The sequence below is a fragment of the Dendrobates tinctorius genome, unplaced genomic scaffold, assembly GCF_039654945.1.
Source record: "Dendrobates tinctorius isolate UK_male_01 unplaced genomic scaffold, ASM3965494v1 ptg000003l, whole genome shotgun sequence".
Classification (NCBI taxonomy): Eukaryota; Metazoa; Chordata; class Amphibia; order Anura; family Dendrobatidae; genus Dendrobates; species Dendrobates tinctorius.
The window spans coordinates 49720437-49746880 of record NW_027361671.1 but is presented as its reverse complement, the minus strand read 5'-3'; the positions used below and the strand labels follow the sequence as shown (position 1 = coordinate 49746880).

Here is a 26444-nt window from a genome sequence, read left to right as displayed (position 1 = left end):
TGGTTATGGACCATATAAGGTACCTGAGGTCTGGTCACATGTGGGTGAATGCATGACCCGATTGGTCCAGAGAGGAAGGTCCCGCTGACATAGGGCTTCCTGCCTGACAGCACATGTGGACGCTGTGCGTAATGGCGATGTGTGCCTGTTAGTTCCCTGGAGGGAAAGAACATGCAGCATGGTGAAACAGTACGAGGCAACCCTGACGTGGGTGCGATAACTTGGTGGCTAGAAAGCCTGCACATTGAACAGTGCATAATTTGCGTGATGCAAGGATAACAGAGCTGAACTCTGTAATGGACGCAATGCTGGCTGCATGCTGTTTTCTGTTGCTCTGACGGTTTATGAAGCTGAAATAAACCGCATGGACTATACTGCTTTATGAAAACCCGTGCTGGATGTGACTTATTTGCTGCCAAGCGAGTGTCCCCCAACCTTGAATGACAGCGCTACCTCACAATACCCACAATACCTCACAATTTGCATGTGTGAATTCCCTGAAAAACTCACTGAGAGTGTAACCACAGTGATTGAAGGTGTGTAATTCCTGTGTATACCCACACTTTGTGTTTGCATGTGTGAATTCCCTGAAAATCTCTCACCGAGAGTAAACCCAAGTGTTTAAATGTGTAAATTCCAATCTCTCACTTGAGAGAGTAACCACACTTGTATACCAAAACCCAAAAACTAATGTACCTTTTTGGTACATAACCATACTTAATTTTACCTGGTTTTAAAATGATACTACAGAGAGTTTTTCAAAACAGTTTTTATTTAATTTTTTTTTTTTAGTTTATTTTTTTTTTTACACAAATAGGAGCTACTCTGCTCTTTATTTTAAATACCACAATAAATGAAAAATAAAACACTGATATACAAGAGAAACACCACATACAATACACAACACAATCAGCACAATTGCATATAGTAAAATAAAATGCAGTACACATGCAACAGAAAAACAATTAAAATATGAATAAAAAATCCAACTAAAAATACACACACACAAATGCAACACTAGGAGGCCACGAACATACATGCAGGAAGGCAGACCACACACACAAGCCACACAAACACAGACAGGCCACACATACACACAGACAGACAGACAAGCCACAGACATGCTCCAGGGGTCTTGCAGGTGGAGGTCTTGCAGCTGGGCAGGCAGGTTTTATAGCTCTGGTTATATCTCCTTCTATCAGTCTGGCTGGTGCCGGATGTCTGGCTCTGTATCTTCAGTGTGGCTGGTGCCGGATGTCTGGGCCCAATTACACCACATACAATACCAATTACACCACATACAATACACACAGAACACAATCAGCACTTGCAAATATTAAAATAAAATTACAGTAGTAATAAAATAAAGTGCAGTACACATGCAACAGAAATAAAATTAAAGTATGAAAAAAATACACACACACACACACACACACACACACACACACACACACGCAACACTGGGAGGCCACGAACATACATGCAGAAAGGAAGACCACACACGCAGACAAGCCACAGACACACAGACATGCCCCACACAAATAGTTTTAATACTCACACAATTGCAGGCTTTGGTGGCTTGGTAGCAGGCCTCTCTCTGTCCTGGCTTGTAGCTGGGCAGGTGCTGGCAGGCCTCTTGCAGCTGGGGTATGGCAGGCTGGCAGGCTCTCTCTCTTCTCAGCTGGGGGGGCTTTATGCTGGGCAGGTGCTGGATGGCTCTGTCTCCGTCTTGTCAATGTGGCTGGTGCCGGATGTCTGGGCCCAGTGATTAATTAGCCCACCGTATATAGTTTTGGGACTGTCTGGAAAAGTATCTTTTTTTTCTGAGCATGCTCAGTGCGATTTAGCGGATTCCGCAAAATAGCGGATCCACCGCCCATAGGCGCCCATTCTACCGCATGGCGGACGATGGCGGATCCACCGTTGTCCGCCATTTTGACGGCGCAAAAAAAGTTGCAAGCTCCGTCCACCTTGGACAGAATCCGCCAGGAATCTGGCGGATCCGCCGAATAGCGGACATAACGGATGACCATCCGTCAAAATCCACCACTAATGTATCTCAATGGGAAAAAATGGCAGATCCGCAACAAAAAAAGCGGATCCGCCATTTTCAAATTTTGGCGGATTTTGACTGATGGTAAAAAACTGAAGTGTGAAACAGGCCTTACCCGACTTGGCGTTTTGTTTACCGTTTTTCAATGCATTTTTGGGTAAATTGAATGGTGGTGTTCAAAACTACAACACGTCCTACAAAAATCATTCCCTCAAACAGTAGGGAAAAGTAAAGTTAGGGTTCTTGGATTGGAAGAAGGGGGAGAGGGGGAAAACGCGCAAAATGTGAACATTCACTCAATCCGGAAGATGATAAATTCACATCATGCTAGTATGTTTTACACATTTTCAGTATGGATTTCGCATTTTGCCATGGAAATAAAATCTGTGGCAAAACTGAAGCAAAAACTTCATGACAAATCCTTCAAATTACCCTTAAACTTACGTCCCGTATGGCAGATTTATGGGGAATAATTGTATTTGATGGACCAACAAATCAACAGATGTGATAAATTTATATTATGTTCTCTGGTGATTGCATACATAGTTGTTTAGTTAAACTGGGGACCCAGTAAATTAGGACCAAAAAGGATATCGGTGGTTTTGAACTAGTGTTCCTGTAACCTGGATATACATAGATGAATACCATACACATTTGTAATTTTATGATGCATTTGACATAAATTTTAGGACCATTTTATGAAAGCAAAGAATTGAATGAACACTGCCTAATATCTAGATGCACTTAATGGGCATGTAGGTCATAGGAAGCTGAATAAAGTGATACTGATATCTGTGATCTGATGTCTTTCAGATAAATCCACAATTTTTTTCATATGTAAATGAGCTGTTCTAGACTATGTGCGGGACATATATCCCTCAAATCTGCCTCTAGTGATAAATAAAAGGTGACATTACCTGTGTGGTGTGTAATGGCTGCTCTCTGCTCTCCTGATCTCACTGCAGAGCTGTGTGTGATTATACCTGACACGTCTGCAGGTTCTACTCAGCTTCCATCCCACAGACAGCCTGTGTGGCAATACAGCAGAGCTGTGAGAGCTGCACCAAATGTGTTTGTAATAAAACAAAGTGCAGTTCTCCTGTTCTGTGTTAGTTACATGCCTCACTTTGGAAACTCCTCCTAATGCAAAATAACCTCCGGAGGCAGAGTTATCTTCCAGGCAGCGTCCTGCCCATGGGCTGGAAGAGGTAATTTATATAGATGAAAAACATATATAGCTCTGGAATAAAACATCGGATTACAGTTATCCAGGTATCTTTTATTCAGATTCCTATGACTTGCATGCCCATATAGATGACTTTAAGAGGGTTCATCCTACTGAAAGATATACTATATTAGAAAGGTAATTGTAATTGGTTGAATAATAAGTTGATGAACTGTAGTTCTGACTTGTTTTCTTTTTTACTATTTCCGTGTAACCCTCATATAGTCAGAGAAGTATTATCTGCACTTTACCACTAATCACCTTTAGTATTTTAATATCTGTGAAAACTGCACACGTTACATAATACTACAAATAACCTGTTATTAAGTTAATGATCTTGTTGGCACCAGTGTTAGTAATGCTCCGGCTTTATCTTATGGTACAGGAGACTAGTCATGCAGCATTCTCACACGATAGAAGTGATACTATCCATTTATCGCTGTCATTTCAGTGATGAGATTCACTGATCTCATTTTCTCGTCTTGTAGTATTTTTAGGTAAATAAAAATTTTTTTGACATTAGACAGGAGTTTTCTTGTATCTATAAGCCGGTATACACCCTGTATCCCTGTACTTAGTGTCGGGACTTGACAGCACAGGCAGAGTATTAGATAATACGAAGCTAATAGCATTTCCCCGGGGCCATGCGTGCTGTGTCAGAAGTGACAAGTCTGCAGGAATTTACAAATCCAGGACTCCAGAACCCTTTTTATGCTTTCATTATGCCTCTCAATTCCTTCCTAAAATTCCATAGTCATGTAATAAGATATAATTTATCATCTGCCGAACTGCTTGTGGTGTTACAGTAAGTTATCACTATATATTATATTTGGCTTTATACAAATTATGCAAAACCTATACAAATATTAACAGCTGCTCCTTAGGAGATCTGGAGAGCTTACATTAGAGGACTCGTCATAAACATATACCGGTAATTGTTTTATTTAGTGTAAATGCAAATATGAAGGTAGTCTTTAATTTATTATTTTTATATTTTTTTTGTCTACTCCTGATCGTCCCTGAGCTACAGCCCCCTCTTCGTTGTCCAATTTCCACGCACTGACACAATGGAGAAGATGAGAAATTTTGTTCTCCGCTCAGAGTTTGATCAGAATGTAATTTGTATAACCTGCCTGATTCTCTTGGATAAGAGTCTACGGCTGTCTGACCCCCAACATTAGAGGGGGCCACATCTCAGGAATGTAGTGGCGTAGGAACACAAAAAATAGTAAATGTCAGAGGAGAACAGCGGCGTTTACATCTAGTGAAAAAAATGACCTATTTGTGGCAAGTGACAGGTCCTCTTTAAAATGGTGTCAAGGTAGTTTCTTCTAATGTAACAAATAATATTGGAGAACAATTCCTATTTCTGCCTCAATAGACCCCAGTGTTGGTTTAGTTAATCATATCGCATACGCCCATCTACCCTATAATTGCTGCATTTTCTGCATCCTTGGTAATTCTAAACAGAGGTCATAGCTGACGATTAGCAAACATTGGCATCAAGAAAGTTTTCTTGGTCAATTAAGTGACCTTTCCGGTAGAGGAAACAATAGCTGGCTGTTTATGGTAAGTGAAGAAACTTCATATTGAAATTTGGTCTGAGAGATCGATATATATGGCTGGGTGCTGCATAGAAAATGTGTTAATGAACAGTAAAGTCATACTCGTATACTAATTACATAAGAGTATTAAGAGAACACTTAGGAAGATTTGCTAATTATCTGAAATGTCCAATTTTTTGCGGCTAAAGCTATAAGCACAATTTACTCAATGACCACAGCACTGTAACTTTTAAAGGTAAATTGTCATCAGAAAATGACCTGTTTCAAGGGAATCTGTCAGTGGGAACAACCTCCCCCCAAGCGGTCTATATTGTCATATAGGACATAGAAAGCTGAAAATAACCATACCTTGATATCTGTGATAGCCCAGGGATACTCATGGTTTTGTTAATGTATAAATTAACTTAAACTGAAAGGAAATGTACATTTTGAATAGATATATAAAAATATATAAATAGACACCGGAAACAACATGGTGGGTGAGCCAAAAAGACACATATACAGTCATTTCCAAAAGTGTTGGTGTTTCTCCCAGAAAATTATTGAAATTACACAAGTTTTTTGTTTCATTTGTGTGTATTGGAACAACACAAAAAAGGCAAATTGGACATAATTTCACACAAACCCCAAAAATTGGTGGCACCCTTCCAAAATTTGGGTAAACAACTTTGTTTCAAGCATGTGACGTTCCTTCAAACTCACCTGTGGCAAGTAACAGGTGTGGGCAATATGAAAATCACTCCTGAAGCCAGATAAAAAGGGAAAAGTTGACTGAACCTTTGCATTGTATGTTTGTGTGTGCCATACGAAGCTTGGAGAAAAGAAAGAGCAGAACTGACTTAGGACTTGAACCAAACTAGTTGAACAGTTTCGACATTCTAAAGGTTATAAGTCCCTCTCCAGAGATTTTGATGTTCCTGTGTCCACAATGCGCAACATAATAAAGTTGACAACTCGTGGAACTGGAGCTAATCTCCATGGATGTGAATGGCAGAGAAAAATTAAGAGTTGGAACGCAGGATAGTCCGGATGGTTAATAAGCAGACCCAATCAAGTTCCCCAAAAAATCACTGTCCTGCAGGCTTAAGGTGCATCAGTGTCAGCACAAACTATCAGTCAACATTTGAATGAAATGAAAGGCTATGGCAGGAGGCCAGTGAGGACACCATTGCTGACGCAGAGAAATATAAAGTTTACTGCAGTTTGCCAATATTCACCTAAGTAAGCAAAAATCTTTCTTTGAAAACATTTTGTGGACAGATAAACGGAATGAGACCTACAAAGAAAAGAATACAGTACCTACAGTCAAATATAGTGGCGGGTCAAAGCTGTTTTGGGGTTGTTTTGCTGCCTCTGGCACTGGGTGCCCTGTCTGTGTGCAAGCCATCATGAAATCTGAAAATGACCAAAAAGATTTTGGGTCGCCATGTAGTGCCCAATATCAGAAAGCTGAGTTTGCATCCTAGGTCATGGGTCTTCCAGCAGGACAATGACCCCCAAGCATACTTAAAGGAGCACACACAAATGGATGAAAACAAACCACTGGAGAGTTCTGAAGTGGCTAGCAATGAGTCCAGATCTAAATGTCATTGAACACCTGTGTAGAGATCTTAAAATTGCTGTTGAGAGAAGGCACCCTTCAAATATGGGAGGCCTGGAGCAGTTTGCAAAAAAAATTAGTGGTCCAAAATTCAATTTGAGAGGTGTAAGAAGCTTGTTGATGGTTATAGGAAGCGATTAATTGCAATTATTTATTCCAAAGGGTGTGCAACCAAATATTAAAGGGAAACCTGTCAGCAGGATTGTGCACACAGTAACCTACAGAAATTGTCAGGTTGGCGCCGGTATACTAATTGAAATGATACCTTGATTGATGAAATCCATCTTTTGGTTGTTGTTTAATCTTTATTTTCCGTTTTGAGTTACTGATATGCTCGTGCTTCGGGGCGGCCTGTGGGGGGGGTCTTTATGTGGTGCTCTCATTAGGTATTCATAATGCAGACTGATTACAGGTCACTGATCCCTCACTGACCTGCCCCCTAGTTTACATAATATTATACAATGGGGGAAATAATCATTTGATCCCTTGTTGATTTTGTAAGTTTGCTCACTGACAAAGACATGAACAGTCTATAATTTTAAGGGTAGGTTAATTTTAACACTGAGAGGCTAGAATATAAAAAATAAAATCCAGAAAATCACATTGAATAAATTATATAAATTTATTTGCATTGTGCAGTGGGAAATAAGTATTTCATCCCCTACCAACCATTAAGAGTTTTGGCTCCTACAGACCAGTTTTATAAAAGACTGCTGTCCACAGACTCAACTAGCCAGTCAGACTCTAACCTTTACAACATGGGCAAGACCAAAGAGCTTTCTAAGGATTTCAAGGACAAGATCATAGACCTGCACAAAGCTGGAATGGGCTACAAACCTTACGTTAGGCACTGGGTGAGAAGGAGACAACTGTTGGTGCAATAGTAAGAAAATGGGAAGAAATGCAAAATGACTGTCAATCAACATCGATCTGAGGCACCATGCAAAATCTCACCTTGTGGGGTATCCTTGATCATGAGGAAGGTGAGAGATTAGCCTAAAACTACATGGAGGAACTTGTTAATAATCTCAATGCAGCTGGGACCACAGTCACCAAGAAAACCATTGGTAACATATTACGCCGTAAAGGTTTAAAATCCTGCAGTGCCCGCAAGGTCCCCCTGCTTAAGAAGGCACATGTGCAGGCCCACCTGAAGTTTGCCAGTGAACACCTGGATGATTCTGAGAGTGATTGGGAGAAGGTGCTGTGGTCAGATGAGACAAAAATTTATCTCTTTGGCATTAACTCACTCAACTCGCCTTGTTTGGAGGAAGAGAAATGCTGCCTATGACACAAAGAGTATTGTCAAGCATGGAGGTGGAAACATTATGCTTTGGAGGTGTTTCTCTGCTAAGGGTGTGGGACTACTTCACCACTTCAGTGGGAGAATGGATGGAGCGATGTACCATAAAATCCTGAGTAATAAACTCCTTTCCTCTGCCGGGACATTAAAAATGGGTAGTGGATGGGTCTTCCAACAAGACAATGACCCAAGACATACAGCCAAGGCAGCAAAGGAGTGGCTCAAAAAGAAGCACATGGAGGTCATGGAGTGGCCCTGTTCTTCATGTTATTGATCAAGTACAAAAAAAAAATCAACTTGAAAATGGCGCTTGCCACACCTGAGCAGTAGCAGCTATCGGTGTGTATGGAGATCTGATAGCTGCTTTTGCACTGGCTGTGCCATCTTGCTGGAGAAGAATAAAAAAAATTTCCCCTCCAAGATGGCGCCGCCTGCGCAGTGGCGCCTCAGTGATCTCCGAGAGCAGCTGCTGCAGGTAACTGTGCACAATCCTGCTGTCTGGTTCCCTTTAAGTTGAGGGTGCCAGCAATTTTGTCTGACCCCATTTTGGGGGTTTTGTGTGAAATTATGTCCCAATTTGCCTTTTTTTGTTCCAATGCACACAAAGGATAATAACGTGCAAATGCAATAATTTTCAAGGAGAAACACTTCCAAGGGTGCCTGCACTTTTGGCCATGACTGTATATGGAAAGAATTACAATATTATATTAAGTAATCATGGACAAGAATGCATGTGTAGAAAAAAGGGTGTCAAATCAACTAATATATAGTAAACAAGGAAGGAAAGATTAATAAATAGTAAAGTCCCTATGGGCTATATAATTGAGCTGTTAAGATCTATGGGAAGTACATAGATTTCCCTGAGAATCTGTCTTCAGAGTTTATTTTAACCCTTTAATGATGAGAAAAATATTTTTTTAAATCTGACTAGTGTCACTTTGAGGTAATTAACTCTGGAATGCTCCAATATATCCTAGTGACTTTGAGATTTGTTTTTCATGACACATTGTACTTTGTTATCGGTAAATTTTAAGTTGATATGTTTTGTGTTTTATTTATAAACAAATCAGAAATTTGACAGATTTAAAAAAAAAAAAAAAAAAAATTAGCAATTTTCAAACTTTGAATAATTATCCCCTTTAATCCAGATAGTCACATCACACAAAACATTAAAGGGAACTTGTCAGCATGATTGTGCACAGTAACCTACAGACAGTGTCAGGTTGGCGCCGTTATACTGATTGCAATGATACCTGGTGATGAAATCCGTCTTGTGGTGGTTGTTTAAACTTTGTCAGTTTTGAGTTAATGATATGCTCGTGCTTCGGGGCAGCCTGTGGGGGGTCTACATGTGGTGCTCTGCTTAGGTATCTAAGGTATCTATCTTCTGATCTGACCTGCCTCCTCCACAGAGCAATGTTACACTTTAACCTTCATTTAATATATAACTGCCCTTTCAGGTGACCTTTCAGAATAAGCCGTCATTTATGTAGGGAAGGAATAACATTATTTCTTTCCATTGTATGACTTCTATCCTGCATTTGTTGACAGCTTTTAGCATTTTCTCTGTGTGCTCTGCATTTTTTTCCTGCCTCCCTCCCCTCTCCATACAGGAAAGATGTATATCTTTGTACCGTGTTAGCCAGTAGATAGAAAAATATTCAGGATTGAGAGTCCTCAGTAGTTGATACCTTTTAATGGCTAACTGAAAAGATGGTAACACATTGCAAGCTTTCGAGACTACTCAGGTCTCTTCATCAGGCTAGACTAATACAAAATCTGAAGTCACATATTTATGCACAATACAGCCTAGAAAAAATGCAATAGATAAGACAAGTGACGTGAAGCAGAACTATCAATATGGGAGAGGGAGAAACATAAATATAAACATTGGACCAGTTCATAGATAAGGAGTCTGGATGTTTTATGGTCCTCTGATTGGGGTCTAGTTCTGTGTTGTGATGCCCCCACACGGTTTTAAAAGGAAATTCCTTAATTGATGTAAAAAGACATAAATCCATGCGACACATTCATTCCAGCACTGAGAGTGTCAAAGGTCGTCATAAATTTGTACTCCCAAACTCGTCTCTCTCTCTGAGAATTGAAGTTACCTTTCAATTATTATTATTAGTATTGTATTAGTATTGTATTAGTATTAGTATAATTATTGGTATTGAAAGGTAACTTCAATTCTCAGAGAGAGAGACGAGTTTGGGAGTACAAATTTATGACGACCTTTGACACTCTCAGTGCTGGAATGAATGTGTCGCATGGATTTATGTCTTTTTACATCAATTAAGGAATTTCCTTTTAAAACCGTGTGGGGGCATCACAACACAGAACTAGACCCCAATCAGAGGACCATAAAACATCCGGACTCCTTATCTATGAACTGGTCCAATGTTTATATTTATGTTTCTCCCTCTCCCATATTGATAGTTCTGCTTCACGTCACTTGTCTTATCTATTGCATTTTTTCTAGGCTGTATTGTGCATAAATATGTGACTTCAGATTTTGTATTAGTCTAGCCTGATGAAGAGACCTGAGTAGTCTCGAAAGCTTGCAATGTGTTACCATCTTTTCAGTTAGCCATTAAAAGGTATCAACTACTGAGGACTCTCAATCCTGAATATTTTTCCCCTCTCCATAGGCTTTTATACTCTCGGAAGACAGATTTGTAGACGTATTTGAGCTATGTGTACACGTCTTTTGAAGCGAATCTGTCACCTGAAAAAAAAAGCTATTAATCTGCAGATTGGGGATAATCTTCAGGTTAACAGCATTGTCGACCTGCCCACAACTTAAACCCCTGCTGCCGTGAGGGAATTAACTTTATTCCCCCTGGCAATGTCCTGGTTTCTGCCACAGAGTGGTGCTGCCGCTGGTTCAGTCACCGCTCCGTGTATAGAGAGTGGTGGCTGTAACTGCACTCCGGCACTGACTGACAGCAGCTCAGCATTAGGTCTGGATGATAGTGCGGAAGGCTCGGTTACAGCCACCACTAACTATACACGGAGTGGTGACTGAACCTGCACTAGTGCCACTCCCATGGATGAAATCAGAAAGCTGCTGGGGCGAATAAAGTTACTTTCCTCACGGCAGCTGGGAACTAGGTGCCAGGCAGGTTAGTAACGCTATTAACCTGTAGCTTATCCCCATATCTGCAGGTTAATAGCGTTTTTTCAGGTGACAAGTTCCCTTTAAATGGCAGCGCACGCATCAAGGTTTTTCTAGGCAAATCCACTTCAAGCAGAAACTATCAGTCTTAGGCCGGGGTCACACTTGCGAGTGCAGTGCGAGAAACTTGCGTAAGTCTCTCACCTCAATACCTGCCGCTGCCGCCAGCGGTTCGGACCGGAGCGTTCAGCTGCATAGAAAGACATGCAGCCGTACACTCCGGTCTCGAGTGCCGAGTATTGAGGCGAGAGACTCATGCATTGCACTCGCAAGTGCGACCTCGGCCTTATTCCTGAAGTGGTTTCGCTGACTGTTCTGCCATTTGTTTCCTTACGGCTGCCAGCGTCTTTTTGCTATAATTCTAACTATAACTACATGTCAGTTTTCGTACTCCATAGCGACAAAAGCCTGGACATGTGCACAGATATGGTGTTTTTACATTGCTGTGTATTATGGTAACTTTTTCAGCAGTTTTAAATCGTTCCCCCCCCCCCCCCATTTTTTTTCCTTCCAGTGACATCAATAAAAAATCTGCCAGAAATAACGTCATTAGCACGTACCCTAAGATCATCCAAGTCTACGATGAAAGCAGGAGACAAAAAAATTACAAGAGGAGAGAGAAGCAAACTTCTGTAATAAAATATATTACAAAGTTTTTTTTCATCTTCACTTGTATTATTTTCTGAAAAAGTGTATTTCCTATTCAGTTGTAACGTTTGATCCCTTCGCTTGATCATTGCAGCCTGCACAAGCCTTTGCGCTCTTGCTTTATCCTTGATAGCTGATAGCAGCACGTTCACCCACATCCGCTCCTTTCACTCTCTCATCCCCCTCTTTTCATTTTTTTCTTTTTTTAATCTGACTTTTCTATTTTTGCTATCCTTCTCTGTAAGTCCTCCTCGTGTTCTCTTTCACTTGGGCTGTGTACTTTCTTTCGACTACTTTCCTTTTGGTCTTATACGCCTTCCTGGGTACTTATGGAACTTCTCAACCATAATGTTTGATATGATATATTTCAGGAAATTTTTACTAGACTTTGTTTCCCCTTCATGAGGTGATTTAAAGTATTATGAAATGACAGTTAGCTGTGTCCCCAGATTCTAAGGTCACATGTGGTGGCTGTGTGAGGGGGCATGAGCTGGTTTATACTGGATATTTCTAGCTGTTTTTTGCGCGTTTTTCCTCTCATGTGATTGGCTGTTTCACCTATCAGCTGGATGTTTTCCTCTATAAATATACAGGTGACCTGTCAGTTCTCTGTCAGCTGTAAGAAGAGAAAAGTTACCTTGTCGTGCCTCAAGATGGACAACCTTCTTCAGAAGATCTTGGCGAGAGCCGGTGAAGAGGAAGGAGTGGAGCGAAGTGGATGCAGAGCTGCTTAGCTTTAAAACCTGCCCTGGCAGAGGGTGAAGTCTCCGCTCCGGTTCCTGCCCCATTGCTCCCCAGCCAGCCGGCGAGCGATCCCGCTCCGGTTCCTGCCCCATTGCTCCCCAGCCAGCCGGCGAGCGATCCTCCTCAAGTACCCGGTGTCTATGGCGGCAGCGGGAGGAAGCGCCAGCAGAAGACTCCGTATTCACCGCCAGCCGCCCCTTCCAGGTCAGTAAGCCGCGCTCGGGAATCGCGCGTGAAGTCTTCAGTACAGACCGCCCGGAACTCTCGCAGCCCAGCGCGAGACTCCCGGCATCATCTCACACGTCATCCATCAGCGCCGCCTGTGTCGGCGGCTAAGGAGAATGAAGCGGCATACCCGCTGCAGCCGTAAAAGCGCTGCAGCGGTCTGGACCCCCTCCGACGAGGTGACCGCTGGCTACTCCAGGGCTTGGCGGGTGGACACGGCACCGTCAGAAGCCTGGAGAGTACCCGATCTCGACCCTGAGGATGAAGCACAGCTGACAGGGCAAGTCACAGCAGCGCTCTACTCACCCCATCCTTTGGGCTTGAGTGGGAGCGCTAGGGAAGACGTGAACCTGGACCAGTCACGGAGGGGTGAGACATTCAATGTGCCCCCGTCAGTGTCCCATAGCGAGCTCAAGTCATTAATAGGCTCCCTGTTGGCAGAAGCTTTGGGTGATTCAGCTAATGCTGGCACCTCTTCTGCTAACTTATCTTCTGCTAATGTTATCCCTACCGTCTCTAATGAAGGAAGCACTCACATGTGAACTTTCCCCGCTTGGATTCCATCTGAGTGCTTCCGTGAAAGAGAGCATTTGGAGGAGGTGTTACATTGATGTTTTTTCTCTGTTGCCTTCTCTGAAAGAGCAGCATTCTAGACCTGAAAAGCGGGATGACAGATTGTTGAATGATGACAAAAAGCCTGGAATCCCAAAATCCTTTTAACATCTGGCTCCAGGCTTTTTCCATATATGCTGCCGTTCTAGGAGAAAAGTGTCCCCATCTTTGCTATGGCCTTTTCCAGCATGTTGATATTATTCTGGAGGCTTATCGCAACTTTGGGGGCACTGCTTGGCTGAGCTATGATGAAGCTTTTCGTCAGAAGCTATCTGTCCATCATAACATTTCTTGGTGAGAGAAGGATGTGGGTTTATGGTTGAATAAAATGCTCCCCCAGAGGCACTCATTCTTTAAACAGCCTATGACCCCTTCAGTCAAGAAGGGTATATGCTTTGCATTTAATGATGCTTCTTGTAGATGGCTTCAGAATTGCCGCTTTTGGCACGAATGTTCCTTTTGTGGGGGATCTCATCCAGTGATAAAATGTTTTAAAAAGCAAAATATGGCGTCACATCAGGTCCCTGGTAAAGAGATTTTTCTTACGGGCTCCGACCCCAGTGAGGTTGGAAAGATTTTCACCTTGGCTAAGCAAATTCCCTGATCCAACGACTAGGAATTTTTTGTTTCACGGTTTTTCTTCGGGTTTTTTTTGTACCTCCCTTCAAGGGTTTAGGTTGTTCTTTAGTAAAGAATTTACCTTCATTATATGAATTTCCTGAAGTAGCTAGGTCAAAAATTTATAAGGAACTTCAGTTGGGAAGGGTTGCCGGCCTGTTTGATGAGCCGCCTTTTTCAAATTTTAGGATCTCCCGCCTCGGGATTGTCCCCAAGAAAGAGCAATGGGGCTTATAAACTTATCAATCATCTATCCTATCCTCATGGGTCTTCATTGAATGATGAAGTGGATAAGTCTATGTCCTCTGTTCACTATGCATCCTTTGATTCTGTTGTGGATCTACTCAGAGGTTTTGGTAAGGATGCGCTTTTATCTAAATCCGACATCCATTCGGCCTTTAGGCTGCTGCCGGTCAACCCAGTGGGTTTTAACGCGTTAGTTTTTACTTTGATAACAAATTCTTTTTTGATAAGTGTTTGCCCATGGGTTTTTCCCTTTCTTGTATTTATTTTGGAACATTCTCTTCTTTTTTGCAATGGGTAGTGCAGTCACAGACCTCTCAGGGTGGGATTATTCATTATTTAGATGATTTTTTGGTTTTAGCCTCTCCTCATTCTAGTGTATGTCAGGATCTTCTGGATAGATTCATTTCAATTTGCGTTGATTTTGGGATCCCTCTCGCACTTGAAAAGACAGTACAACCTTCAAAATCTTTGGAGTTTTTGGGAATAATTTTGGATTCAGAAAAAATGGAGTGTAGGTTACCTGAGGACAAAATCTCCAAACTGAAGAATTCCCTTATTCACATTTTTGCTAAAGAAAAAGTCACGTTAAAGGAGTTGCAATCCCTTTTAGGTCTCTTAAATTTTGCATTACGTGTGCTTCCCATGGGGAGGGTTTTTTCCAGACGTTTATATGATGCCACTAAAGGCCTTAATTCCTCTGGTTCTCATGTTATGCTATGTGCCCACGTTGCGTTTTAATTCAGGACACTGAAAACCGGACTCCTTCCCAGAAATCGCGCGTTTTTGCCGCGATTATGTTAGCGATTTTGCCGCGATTTTCGCGTGTGATATTCAAGCACTTTCCATCGCTTGGAATGTGATTGACAGGTTGGTCACACTCGTCAAACATAGTGTTTGACAAGTGTGACCAGGTTTTTACTATTGAGGCCGCCTATGCGGCATCAATAGTAAAACAAAGAATGTAAAAAATAATTAAAAAATCGGGGTATATTTACCTTCCGACGTCCCGCGCAGTCTCAGCGATGCTCTTGTTCCCAGCGATGCCTTGCGAGACCTGTGATGACATTGGTCTCGCGTTGCTATAGCGATCTCACGAGACCTCTTGAGTCACGCGAGACTACGTCATCACAGGACCTTGCCGCAAGGCATTACTGGGAACGCTGAGGCCCGGGAAGGCAGCGCGGGACGTCGGAAGGTAAATATACCCCGTTTTTTTTATTTTTTATTCTTTTTTTTACAGGGGTATGGTACCCAGGGCCTGGAGGACAGTCTCCTCTCCTCCACACCGTGGGTACCAACCGCACATGAGAAGCTTAACTTCGCGCATGGTGGGCATAGCCACATGCGGGAAGTAAGGGATTCTCATGCATTCCTATGGGTGCGGAATCGCGGCAATTCTTTGCGATTCCGCACAAAAGAATGAGCATGCTGCGATTTTTTTTTTTTCCGCGATGCGATTCTGCAGCGGAAAAAAGCGCAGCATTAGCACAGCATGTGCGGAATGCCATAGGAATGCATGGGGTGCGTTCTGTACAAGATTTTTAAACGTTTTTGCGCCGAAAATCGTGGCAAAAACGCTTAAAAATCGCATCGTGGGCCCACAGCCTTAGGGTAAATTCTGATATGAGAGAGGATATTAAGGTTTGGCTTGATTTTCTCTCTAATTTTAACGGTATTTCTTACTGGCAGGCCCCCTTTACAGATTCTGCTTTTTACGCTGACAGAGCGAAAGGTTTAGGTCTTATATGTTTTTCTCATTGGTTTGGACACTCTTGGCCTGTGTCATGGTCTTTATAGAAGATCACGGACAACACATTAGTTTTGAATCTCTTTTGTCTATTTTTATCCATATTTTTATGGGGAGAATTTTTAAGGGATAGAAGGCTTTTAATATTATCAGAGGATCGTGGGGTAGTAGTTTTTATTAACACCTTATCTTCCAAAAATATTTTTGTCGCTAGAATCCTTTGATCTATTGTCTTACATTGCTTAAAATATAATATTTGGTTGAAATGTAAATTCGAGTTTAGTGTTCACACTTCAATTTGTCATTCAATTTGTCACCGGTAGTGGTCTTTATTCCGTCAGTTGGCCCCGGACTCCAACAAGGAAACTGCATCCTGCCCCCCAGCTGTATGGGACTTAATTCTGAGTTATTCCCCCTTTTTATTGCTAACTCTTTAGCTGCCAGAACATGGGCTGGCTACTCAGCTGCATGGAAGCAGTGGATTAATTTCTGCAATGTCTATCATTTCCCCTATATGGAGCCTTCTCCCTTGTCTGCTGTAACATTCGGGGAATATTTAGTTAAATTAGGTCTCTCCCATTCAGCTTTGTCTAAATCGGATACTGGAGTATCTTTCTTTTTAAAATTGTCGGGTTCTGCTCCTCTTACTATCTTTTTCCCACTGAAGCAATTTTTGAAAGGAGTTAAGAGAGGTTCCGTCAATGAAGATACGAGGCGACCGATCTCTGTTGAGCTACTGAAGGATTTATGTCAAGTTCTGGTTTGTCTGTTCGGATTACTCTGAGGTTTGTCTTTTTTCCGCAGCTTTTTGTCTAGCATTTTTTTGCTGCACTCCGTGTTGGTGAATTAGTTTCAGCAAAAGTCGGCTCCGTCTGGCCTGATGATTTCGGACAATATAATAAGAGTCCTCTTTAGTTTTATTAAATAGGAAGTCAAAAACGGACCAGTTCGGTAAAGGAGCTAGCATCCATTTGAATTCAATTCCTGATGTCTCTATTTGTCCGGTCATTAAATTAAAGACTTGGTTATTGTTAAGGCTCATTCGGGACGGTCCTTTGTTTATTCATTCTAATGGAGAACCAGTTACCATTTGCCAGTTTAATTTCATTCTCAAAAAATGCTTAGTCAAGCTGGGTAAGACTCATTTAAAAATTACATCGCATTCCGTTAGGATAGGAGCAGCCACAGAAGCATCTAGAATGGGTCTTCAGGATCACAGGATAATGCAGCTGGGTAGATGGGATTCAAGACAGTTTAGGTTATATATACAACCAAATCTTTCTTATTATTAAACATTTGAATTCCTTTTCAGATACTTTATCCATTTGGATTATCGGGCATTCCTTCATATTTTGGGCCAGGAAGAGGGCCTCGCAAAGATGCTATACAGAGAATTTATCTTTTAATTCTTCCTATCTCAGAATATACTTGCACAGTGTTAGAAGCATGAAGTGGAGGAACCTAGTTGATGCGTTATTAGGACTTTTGGGTAAACTACCTTTTCCTGATTTTGATTAATATTCACTTAGGTGGTAATGACATCGGGAAAAACAAAACCCTTGACCTGATTGCCGAAATGCACAATGATATCTCTCATCTGAAACTTAAATTTTCGGGAACCGGTTTTGTATTTTCCGAAATCATCCCCAGGTTAGTTTGGTCTGATCCGAAATTCTTTTTTTCTTGAAAAAATTAGACACAGAATTAATAGAGGTATGGAACCTTTCATGTATTTAGTCCAGGGATTCTCCTTTAGGCATGTGGATTTAGAGGGGTTCACACTGGGATTGTCCAGAAATGATCTTGTTCACCTGTCAGAAGTGGGGCTTGACGTTTTTAATCTTGATCTTCAATCGATGATCGAGCAATGGCTGCGGTGTTTTGGGGGGGTCATGGCGTTTGGGAAATCGCCCAGCCCCCCTGGGTGGATCGGTCATAAGTTATATATTTTCTGAGTATGGTTATTTATTAAAGTTATTATGGTTACCAATTTTTGTTACCCTGAATAAAACATCGCGGCCATTGTTTTCCACTTACATTCTGTGTCTTATTTATTCCAATGGGTTCTGTGTTCACATGGTAGCCCTCCCCCGAGCTACGTGAAGGGGAGGTCTCATGTGACCCTGGTTATGTTTTTGTGATTCATGAGGTGATTTACAGTATTATGAAATGACAGTTAGCTGTGTCCCCAGATTCTAAGGTCACATGTGGTGGCTGTGTGGGGGGGCATGAGCCTGTTTATAAACTGGATATTTCCAGCTGTTTTTTTGTGCCTTTTTCCTCTGATGTGATTGGCTGTTTCACCTATCAGCTGGATGTTTTCCTGTATAAATGTACAGGTGTCCTGTCAGTTCTCTGTCAGCTGTAAGAAGAGAAAAGTTCCCGCCGTCCCTCCCTTGTATTTAATTCTGTCGCAATGTTTATTTGAGGGAAATCGCCCAGCTCCCCTGGGTGGATCGGTCAGAAGTTATATATTTTCTGAATATGGTTATTTATTTATTAAAGTTATTATGGTTACCAATTTTTGTTACCCTGAATAAAACATCGCGGCCATTGTTTTCCACTTGCATTCTGTGTCTGTGTCTTATTTATTCCAATGGGTTCTGTGTTCACATGAACAGTATATTGTTTTAATACTGTGGTGTAGTGACCACTGTGTCCGCTAGGGGGAGCTGTGTGGATGTCCCAGGACGAGAGTATAAGCATTTCCAGTGTCCTGATAGGTGTAGGATACTGAATGACCATTATGTATCTCAAGGTAGGTGGCCTTGGGATGCAGGCTTGAGTATTGATCAGCAGAGGTACTGCTGATGTTTCCGTTACAATGTGTCAGGGAAGCCTGTGTGTGGCTGTGTGTAATAGGACCTTTAATGAGGTCATAGCCATGTGATCACCTGTGGGTGTGGTTATGGACCATATAAGGTACCTGAGGTCTGGTCACATGAGTGAATGCAGGGACCCGATTGGTCCATATGGAAGGTCTCGTGCAAAGAGATGTCTGTCTTCCTGACAGCACGTGTGGACGCTGTGTTTAATGGCTGCAAGTGCCTGAGAGTTTCCGGGGAGAGGGACTGAATGTCTGCAGCATGTAGAAGCAGCCATGAGGTAAAACCCTGACAGGGGATATAATTGTGAGGCTGAAAATTGGACATTGCTAACAGAGTGATGCTCTGTCATGGACGCTATGCCGTTTATATGAACTTTATGTTGCTGCTGTGGGTTTATGATGCCTGAATAAACCGCATGGACTGTTACTGCTTTATGGAAAACCCATGCCGGATGTGATTTATTGGCTGCCATGCGAATGTCCCCTCTCTGAATAACAGCGCTACCTCATAATACTTACACAACTTGAGTAAATGTTTCATAAATCTTCTTTCTCAACTGTTTTTATCTCGGCAGCAGCAAAATATACACGAGTGAATGTTTAGCGCAATGCAAACCCCGCAGTGTTAGAGGCGCCGCTTTATTTTATCTACTGTCATAGTAACATAGTAACATAGTTATTAAGGTTGAAGGGAGACTTTAAGTCCATCTAGTTCAACCCATATCCTATCCTAACTTGCCCTAACATGTTGATCCAGAGGAAGGCAAAAAAACCCCATGTGGCAACAGTAAGCTTCACATTGGGGAAAAAATTCCTTCCTGACTCCACATACGGCAATCAGACTAGCTCCCTGGATCAACGCAATATTAAGGAGACTAGTGTATATACCCTGTAATATTATACTTTTCAAGAAAGGCATCAAGTCCCTTCTTAAATTTTAGTAGTGAATCACTCATTACAACATCATATGGCAGAGAGTTCCATAGTCACAAGTAGTCGCAACATAGGAGGCACATATTACCTAAAAGTTGGGCGGCGAACAATCGGAAAAAATGGCAGTGTATGTCTGATCTTTGTGTAGACTGAACGGTCCGATGCTCATACATTCATTGGCTTTATAACTTCACATAAAATCTGTCAGCTCTGCAGACGAGTCTTTTTGGGTGAACATTTGTGCTTTCTATAAAATGGCAATTCTGGAGTATACTTAACAATAATTTTAATTTTTTTACTGTTTTGTGTTATTTTTCCTGAAAAAGTATGAATAGTTTGAGAACTAGTCTGACCATTCTATTTTTCAAGAGGGAACGTAATATACATTGATTTTGCTGCAGATATGTTGTAGAAAAGTCCACACCAAATCCGCAATATTTGAATTTAGCCTAAAAGTCTGATTCTAAGGCCACGTCCCCACGTTCAGTATTTTTTACCTCAGTATCTGTAAGCCAAAACCAGCAGTGGGTGCTAAATCTAGAAGTGGTGACGTGTTTCTATGATACTTTTCCTCTGATTGTTCCACTCCTGGTTTTGGCTTACAAATACTGAGGTAAAATACTGACCAAATACTGGCCTTATTTTCATTTGATTTTGGCAATTCAGTGATTTGGAGATGGACTGACAAAAGGATTCTTTTTCCAAATGTCACTGAAAAGCAATACCCAAACCATAAATTACCGTACTCCAATCCTATATGGTGGTGTTTGCTGTGGGTTAAATGACACAAATATGTTCTCTTATCGCTGACTTACTATGGCCACTTCTGCAGATGACAGCAGTCTTTGTCTCATTAATATCCGTCTATCAAAAGCAAACGACAATCCAGCAGCGGCGGTATTTCCTCAGTCACTGAGATAACAAGAAGTACACCTTAATGCGTTCCTATGTCGGGGGGGATCTGTGTAGAAATCCATGGTCCTATATAAGGTGGACGCGCATCGTGGAGCTATAACTATAATTTTATATTTCTGTATTTTTTTTCTTTAGTTTTTCTGTTTTTCACTACACTTACATTACATCTCATGAGGACATCGGTGGTTCCATAATTGTCCTTGGCATCTTTTTGGTTGTTGAGAAGCTTTTAGTACTCTAGCAAAATTGTAAATGGGGTTGTCCCACGGTTGAATAAGAACAGATGCTGTGTAGTCTGATCTCTGGGCTCCTTCACCAGCGGTGAAATAGAATATTACCATCCTCATGACGGTACAAAGTCGTGTGAGTCGGAGATGCTCCAGAAAATGCCTCTAATCCACCAAGAACTTTATATGCTCCATAACTGAGCAGATCTCTTCCTGTACACCAGATGCCAGCCTGAGATCCCGTTACTGCACACACTACGCTGACAACTGTTCCTATTCCAAGTGTCCTTACATCTCTTTAGCAGGTCAGACAATAATTATAACTAATAAGTCAGGAGTCATCCGCCGGTCATTATTCCGCTGATACGTCTGCTCCTCAGATTACCGCCTGAAATGTCATCACAGTCTAAAGTGGGCGGCAAATATCTTGCAAAACCTAAATTACTGACGTTACTCTCCCTTGTTACCTGTTTGTTTTTTTTCTCCTTCATCGTGGCATTAAATTCCTGTCATATTGGAGCTGACTTGTTGATTTTATAATATTCCATTTTGCATATTTATTCTAAGTCCCCCTACAGGACTATATAGCCCATTATAAAGCATTTTTGGGGGTGATGGACTCCCTTTAAAAAAGATTATAGAATAATTCTGACCCAGAGTCTTATTGGGTCTCAGAAATCTAATTATGAATTCAGTTCATGTTGTGAAATCTAGCGACAGATCCTAATCCGATAAACAGTTTCAGTCCTGTATTCCAGTGGACATTAGAGGGAAAAAACAGAAATTCACATAAGATGTTGCTGTTTTTTCCACTGTTTATTGAGGTTGTGAGTAGTAATAACGCTTCCAAAGAACGACCTGTCTGTGAGGAAAAAGGGATAATGGAGGCACACAATTCAGCATATGGATTTTCAATCCTCCAAGACAAATAATTTAAGGGAATCTGTCACCAAGTTTTTGTAATATGAGGGCAGCACAATGTAGGGGAATAGACCCTGATTCTACCAATGTATCACTTACTGGGCTGCCGTTTGCAACTTTGATAAAAATAACTGCTGCAGATCTAGCACTGCTCTGAATGCTGAGCTCTGTTAAGCCTCACCTTCACCACTGATTATCAGCTTTCGGTCAATGCATAGACTAACCGTAAAGAAAAGTAACAGAAAGCTGCTAAGCGGTTATAAAGCAGGAGGACTACATGACACAAGACCACTAGTACTCAAGTGATTATCTCCTGTTTATAAAACACTGATTTTATTGAAACTACAACAAGCAGCTCAATAAGTGGCACATCACTGGAATCAGGTGCTCGGCCCCTACTTCACACTGCTCTCAGTGTACATGACAAGAACTTTCTGACAGGTTCTCTTTAGTTTCTGCATTTTATGGAGAAAAGTGAGGGTTGTTATAGCAATTGGTCCAACTCCATTATCAGGTTTATGGTCTTGAAATAAAATGCTCAGCATGTCTAGTTGATGTTCATATAGGTGACGTCTTGGTCCCAAATACTTATTGGCTCAGTGGTCTGATGGTGTAATTGTGTCTTCATCGTGGATGCGATTGAGCAGATGTCTTGTAGGTTGGTTTAGCGACCTTTTGGCACATCAGCCATGTAGCATGCACAGAAAATTGTGCTGCCATTGGCGCAAAGATGGGTATGAGTGATTTGTCAGCAACGACAACCAGGCTGTGATGGTTTTAAAAAAAACATACATTGTAGCTGTGATCAAGACCCTGACCCTGTGGAGAATTGTAACTAGCGTTTTGGGAGAATTTGTAACAAAACATCTGCATCTGTCTCTAGCTCCCTCCTCCTCCCTCTCTGTAGAATTTTATAAGCACCAACTGTCATCTAATTTAATTGAAAAATCTGTATTATTACTGAATTTACGGATATTACCCATAAATTGAAAGTGAATGATCAGTCCTGGAGGAGAAATAAGCAGATTTCTCATATTCTATACATTACAAAGTTGTTTATTTTTATGTCTACTATTGATATGTTAAATAAAAATGTAAGCAGCTACTCTTTAACCCTTTTCATAGAATCATAGAATCGTAGAGTTGGAAGGGACCTCCTGGGCCATCTGGTCCAACCCCCTGCTCAAAGCAGGATTCGCTAAATCATTCCAGTCAGATGTCTGTCCAGCCTCTGTTTGAAGACTTCCATTGAAGGAGAGCTCACCACTTCTCGTGGCAGCTTGTTCCACTCATTGATCACTCTAACTGTCAAAAAGTTTTTTCTAATATCTAATCTGTGTCTCCTCCCATTCAGTTTCATCCCATTGCTTCTAGTCTTTCCTTGTGCAAATGAGAATAAAGTTGATCCTTCTACAATGTTACAGCCCTTGAGATATTTGTAGACAGCTATTAAGTCTCCTCTCAGTCTTCTCTTTTGCAAACTAAACATTCCCAAATCCTGCAACCTTTCCTCATAAGACAGGGTTTGCAGACCGGTCGCCATTCTGGTCGCTCTTTTCTGAACTTGCTCCAGTTTGTTGATGTCTTTTTTTAAAATGTGATGCCCAAAACTGGACACAATATTCCAGATGAGGTCTGACCAAAGAGGAGTAGAGGGAAATAATGACTTCACGTGATCTAGACTGTATGCTTCTGTTAATACATCCTAGAATTGCATTTGCCTTTTTTGCTGCTGCATCACACTGTTGACTCATATTCAGTCTGTGATCTATTAGTATACCAAAGTCTTTTTCACATGTGCTGTTGCTTAGCCCTATTCCTCCCATTCTGTATATGCTTTTTTCATTTTTTTTTGCCCAGATGTAGTACTTTGCATTTTTCCCTGTTAAAAACCATTTTGTTAGTTGCTGCCCACTTCTCCAGTTTATTTATATCTTTTTGAATCCTCTCTCTCTCTTCTCTAGTATTAGCTATCCCTCCTAGCTTTGTGTCATCAGCAAATTTAATCAGTTTACCCTCAATTCCTTCATCTAAATCGTTGATAAAGATGTTGAACAATACAGGGCCCAGGACAGAGCCCTGTGGTACCCCACTTGAGACATTCTTCCAACTGGATGTGCAGCCATTTGGGTCCGATCACTAAGCCAGTTATGAATCCACCTAACAGTTACCTTGTCTATTCCGTACTTAGTCATTTTTTCAATAAGGATTGTATGAGATACTTTGTCAAATGCTTTGCTGAAGTCAAGATATACTATATCTACAGCATTTCCTTGATCCAGTGATTCCATCATAGAAGGAAATTAAGTTAGTCTGACATGACATATTAGTTACAAACCCATGCTGACTCTGTTTAATCACTTCGTTCTTATCCAGGTACTGACATACATGTTGTTTAATAATTTGTTCAAAGATCTTTCCTGGTATAGAAGTCAGACTCACCGGCCTATAGTTGCCTGGGTCCACCTTCTTCCCCTTTTTGAAGATAGGAACAACATTTGCTCTTCTCCAGTCTTCTGGGACTTCCCCTGTTCTCCAAGAATTTTCAAAGATTATGGAGAGGGGTTCAAAAATTTCTTCTGCTATCTCCTTCAGTACTCTGGGGTGTAATTCATCTGGACCTGGAGACTTGAATTCATTTAGGTTAGCTAAGTGTTTCCTCACTATCTTTCTGTTTATAGATACCCTGGATTCTTCTATTCCCTTAATAGGACAGTGAAGAACAGTTGATGTTACATTTCCTTTCTGAGAGAAAACAGATGCAAAATAGGAATTTAAAAGTTCGGCCTTCTCAGCATCCTGTCTTACCATTTCATCATTTTCATCCTGTAAAAATCCTATAGCATCTTTGACTTTTCTTTTACTTTTGACATATCCCCAAAATCCTTTATTATTGCTTTTGACATCTCTTGCAAGCCTCAATTCATTTTCAGCTTTAGATAATCTGATTTGTGCCCTGCAGGTTCTGCAGACAGCATTATATTCTTCTTTAGATATGCCTCCCTCTTTCCATTTTATAAACATTTTTTTTCTCCCTTTTTAGCATGTGCTTAAGTTCTGTGTTCATCCATCCTGGCTTCCATCCTTAACCCTTTTCCGACATGTGCCGTAATAGTACGCACATGTCACACGCCCCCTGTTTGGTGCAGGTTCCTGCGCTGAGCTCGCACCTTTCCTTCCGGGCACATGACAGCTGGTCTATACACCTGACATGTGCCCGCAACAGCCGCGGGTTGAATTGCGATCCACCCGTGGCTGTTAACTAGTTAAATTCCGTTGTCAATCTTTGTCAGCGGCATTTAACTTGCACTTACAGGAAGCGTGTCACTAATCCCTCCCATCAGTTACCTGTTATTTGATCGCTGGTTACCGATGGATCGGCATGACAATCAGAGGTTGACAACCAGCAGACCTCTATGGTTGTCATTGCCATGAACACTGTCTGATGGTCGGCACTCATAACAAGTGAGCATTTCTACTACACACAGGTCATCGGCTCTGCTACATCCAGGCGATGATCAGATCAGACACCTGCAGCCTCTAGTCTCCCATGGAGACTATTGAAGCATGCAACAAGTAAAAAAAAAAAAGTGTTTACTGTAAAAAAATTCAAATCGCCCCTCTTTCACCCCAATCAAAATAAAACAATAAAAAAATCAAATATACAGATATTTCGTATCGCCACGTTCAGAATCGCCCGATCTATCAATATAAAAAAAATTAACCCAATTGCTAAACGGCGTAGCGAGAGAAAAAAAAAAAAACTCCAGAATTACGTTTTTTTCTTGTTGCGGTTACATGGCAATAAAATGCAATAACAGGCGATCAAAAGATCATATCTACACCAAAATGGTATCGTGAAAAATGGAGACACTACGGGTACCAGAAAATGGCGCAATTTTGGTGTCTATAAACTCATAATGACCTGGAGAATCATAATGGCAGGTCAGTTTTAGCATTTAGTGAACATGGTGTGGTGTAGTGACCACTGTGCCCGCTAGGGGACGTTGTGTGGGTGTCCCAGGATGGACGGATAGCCATGTCCAGAGTGGTAACAGGAGCAGGGTGCTAAAGGATCGTTATGTATCCCAAGGTGGGTGACCTTGGAATGAAGGCTTGATTATGTGCTGATCAGCAGAGCTGATCTTTCGTGCCAATGTGTCGGGAGAAGCCTTCAGGTGGTTGATGAGACGGGTGGAATCAATCACCTACAAACCCACCTAGGGGCGGGTGTCTAAAATGCCATAATAAAGTATGTGTATGAATGGTTGAAGGACCTGTGATGAGGTCATAGCCATGTGATCCGGTGGGCGTGGCTACAGACCATATAAGGTGGCCAGGGTAGGTCACATGAGTGAATGCTTGGACCCGGTTGGTCCGTATGGAAGGTCTGGTCTGGGCTGACATGTGGCCGACTGAAGGAAGATGTGTGTGAGAGTTCCCAGGAGAAGGAATGAACGTCTGCACTGAGAAGCAGCTAGGAGGTAATCCGGACACCGGGGATATAACTGTGAGGCTAGAGAGCCTGTGTGCTGGACATTGCACAACCTGTGTGACCACAGGATAAACAGAGTGAAGCTCTGTCATGGACGCTATGCTGTTTATATGAACTTTCTGTTGCTTTGGTTTATGCTGCATAATAAACCGAATGGACTGAGTTATGTTAAGAAACCTGTGCCGGACGTGATTTATCAGCTGCCTAGCGAGTATCCCCTCCCTTAATGACAAGCGCTACCTGATAATTGATGGAGAATGCAAAGGGCAGTGTTGTAGCCTTGTTGCTAGGGTCAACGGATGAGGACTGCAAAATTCGGTTGCTAAGGGCAACGGTTCTAACAGCACATGTTGCGCAGTGCT

General features: G+C 41.6%; 1 protein-coding gene across 4 annotated transcripts in view; it reads left to right on the top strand.

Moving 5' to 3' along the window:
- EPB41L4A (erythrocyte membrane protein band 4.1 like 4A) overlaps positions 1–26444 on the top strand; it is a 591957-nt gene that overhangs the window by 83543 nt on the left and 481970 nt on the right. Inside the window, exon 1 of one of the 4 annotated variants that reach the window (XM_073550633.1) lies at positions 18825–18869. The exons of the other annotated variants lie outside the window; for them this stretch is intronic. Within the exon in view, the coding sequence (XP_073406734.1) occupies positions 18840–18869 (30 nt within the window). The 5' untranslated portion in view covers positions 18825–18839. Of the gene's footprint in view, positions 1–18824; positions 18870–26444 lie in introns of those variants that run through there. 4 annotated transcript variants of the gene reach the window in all.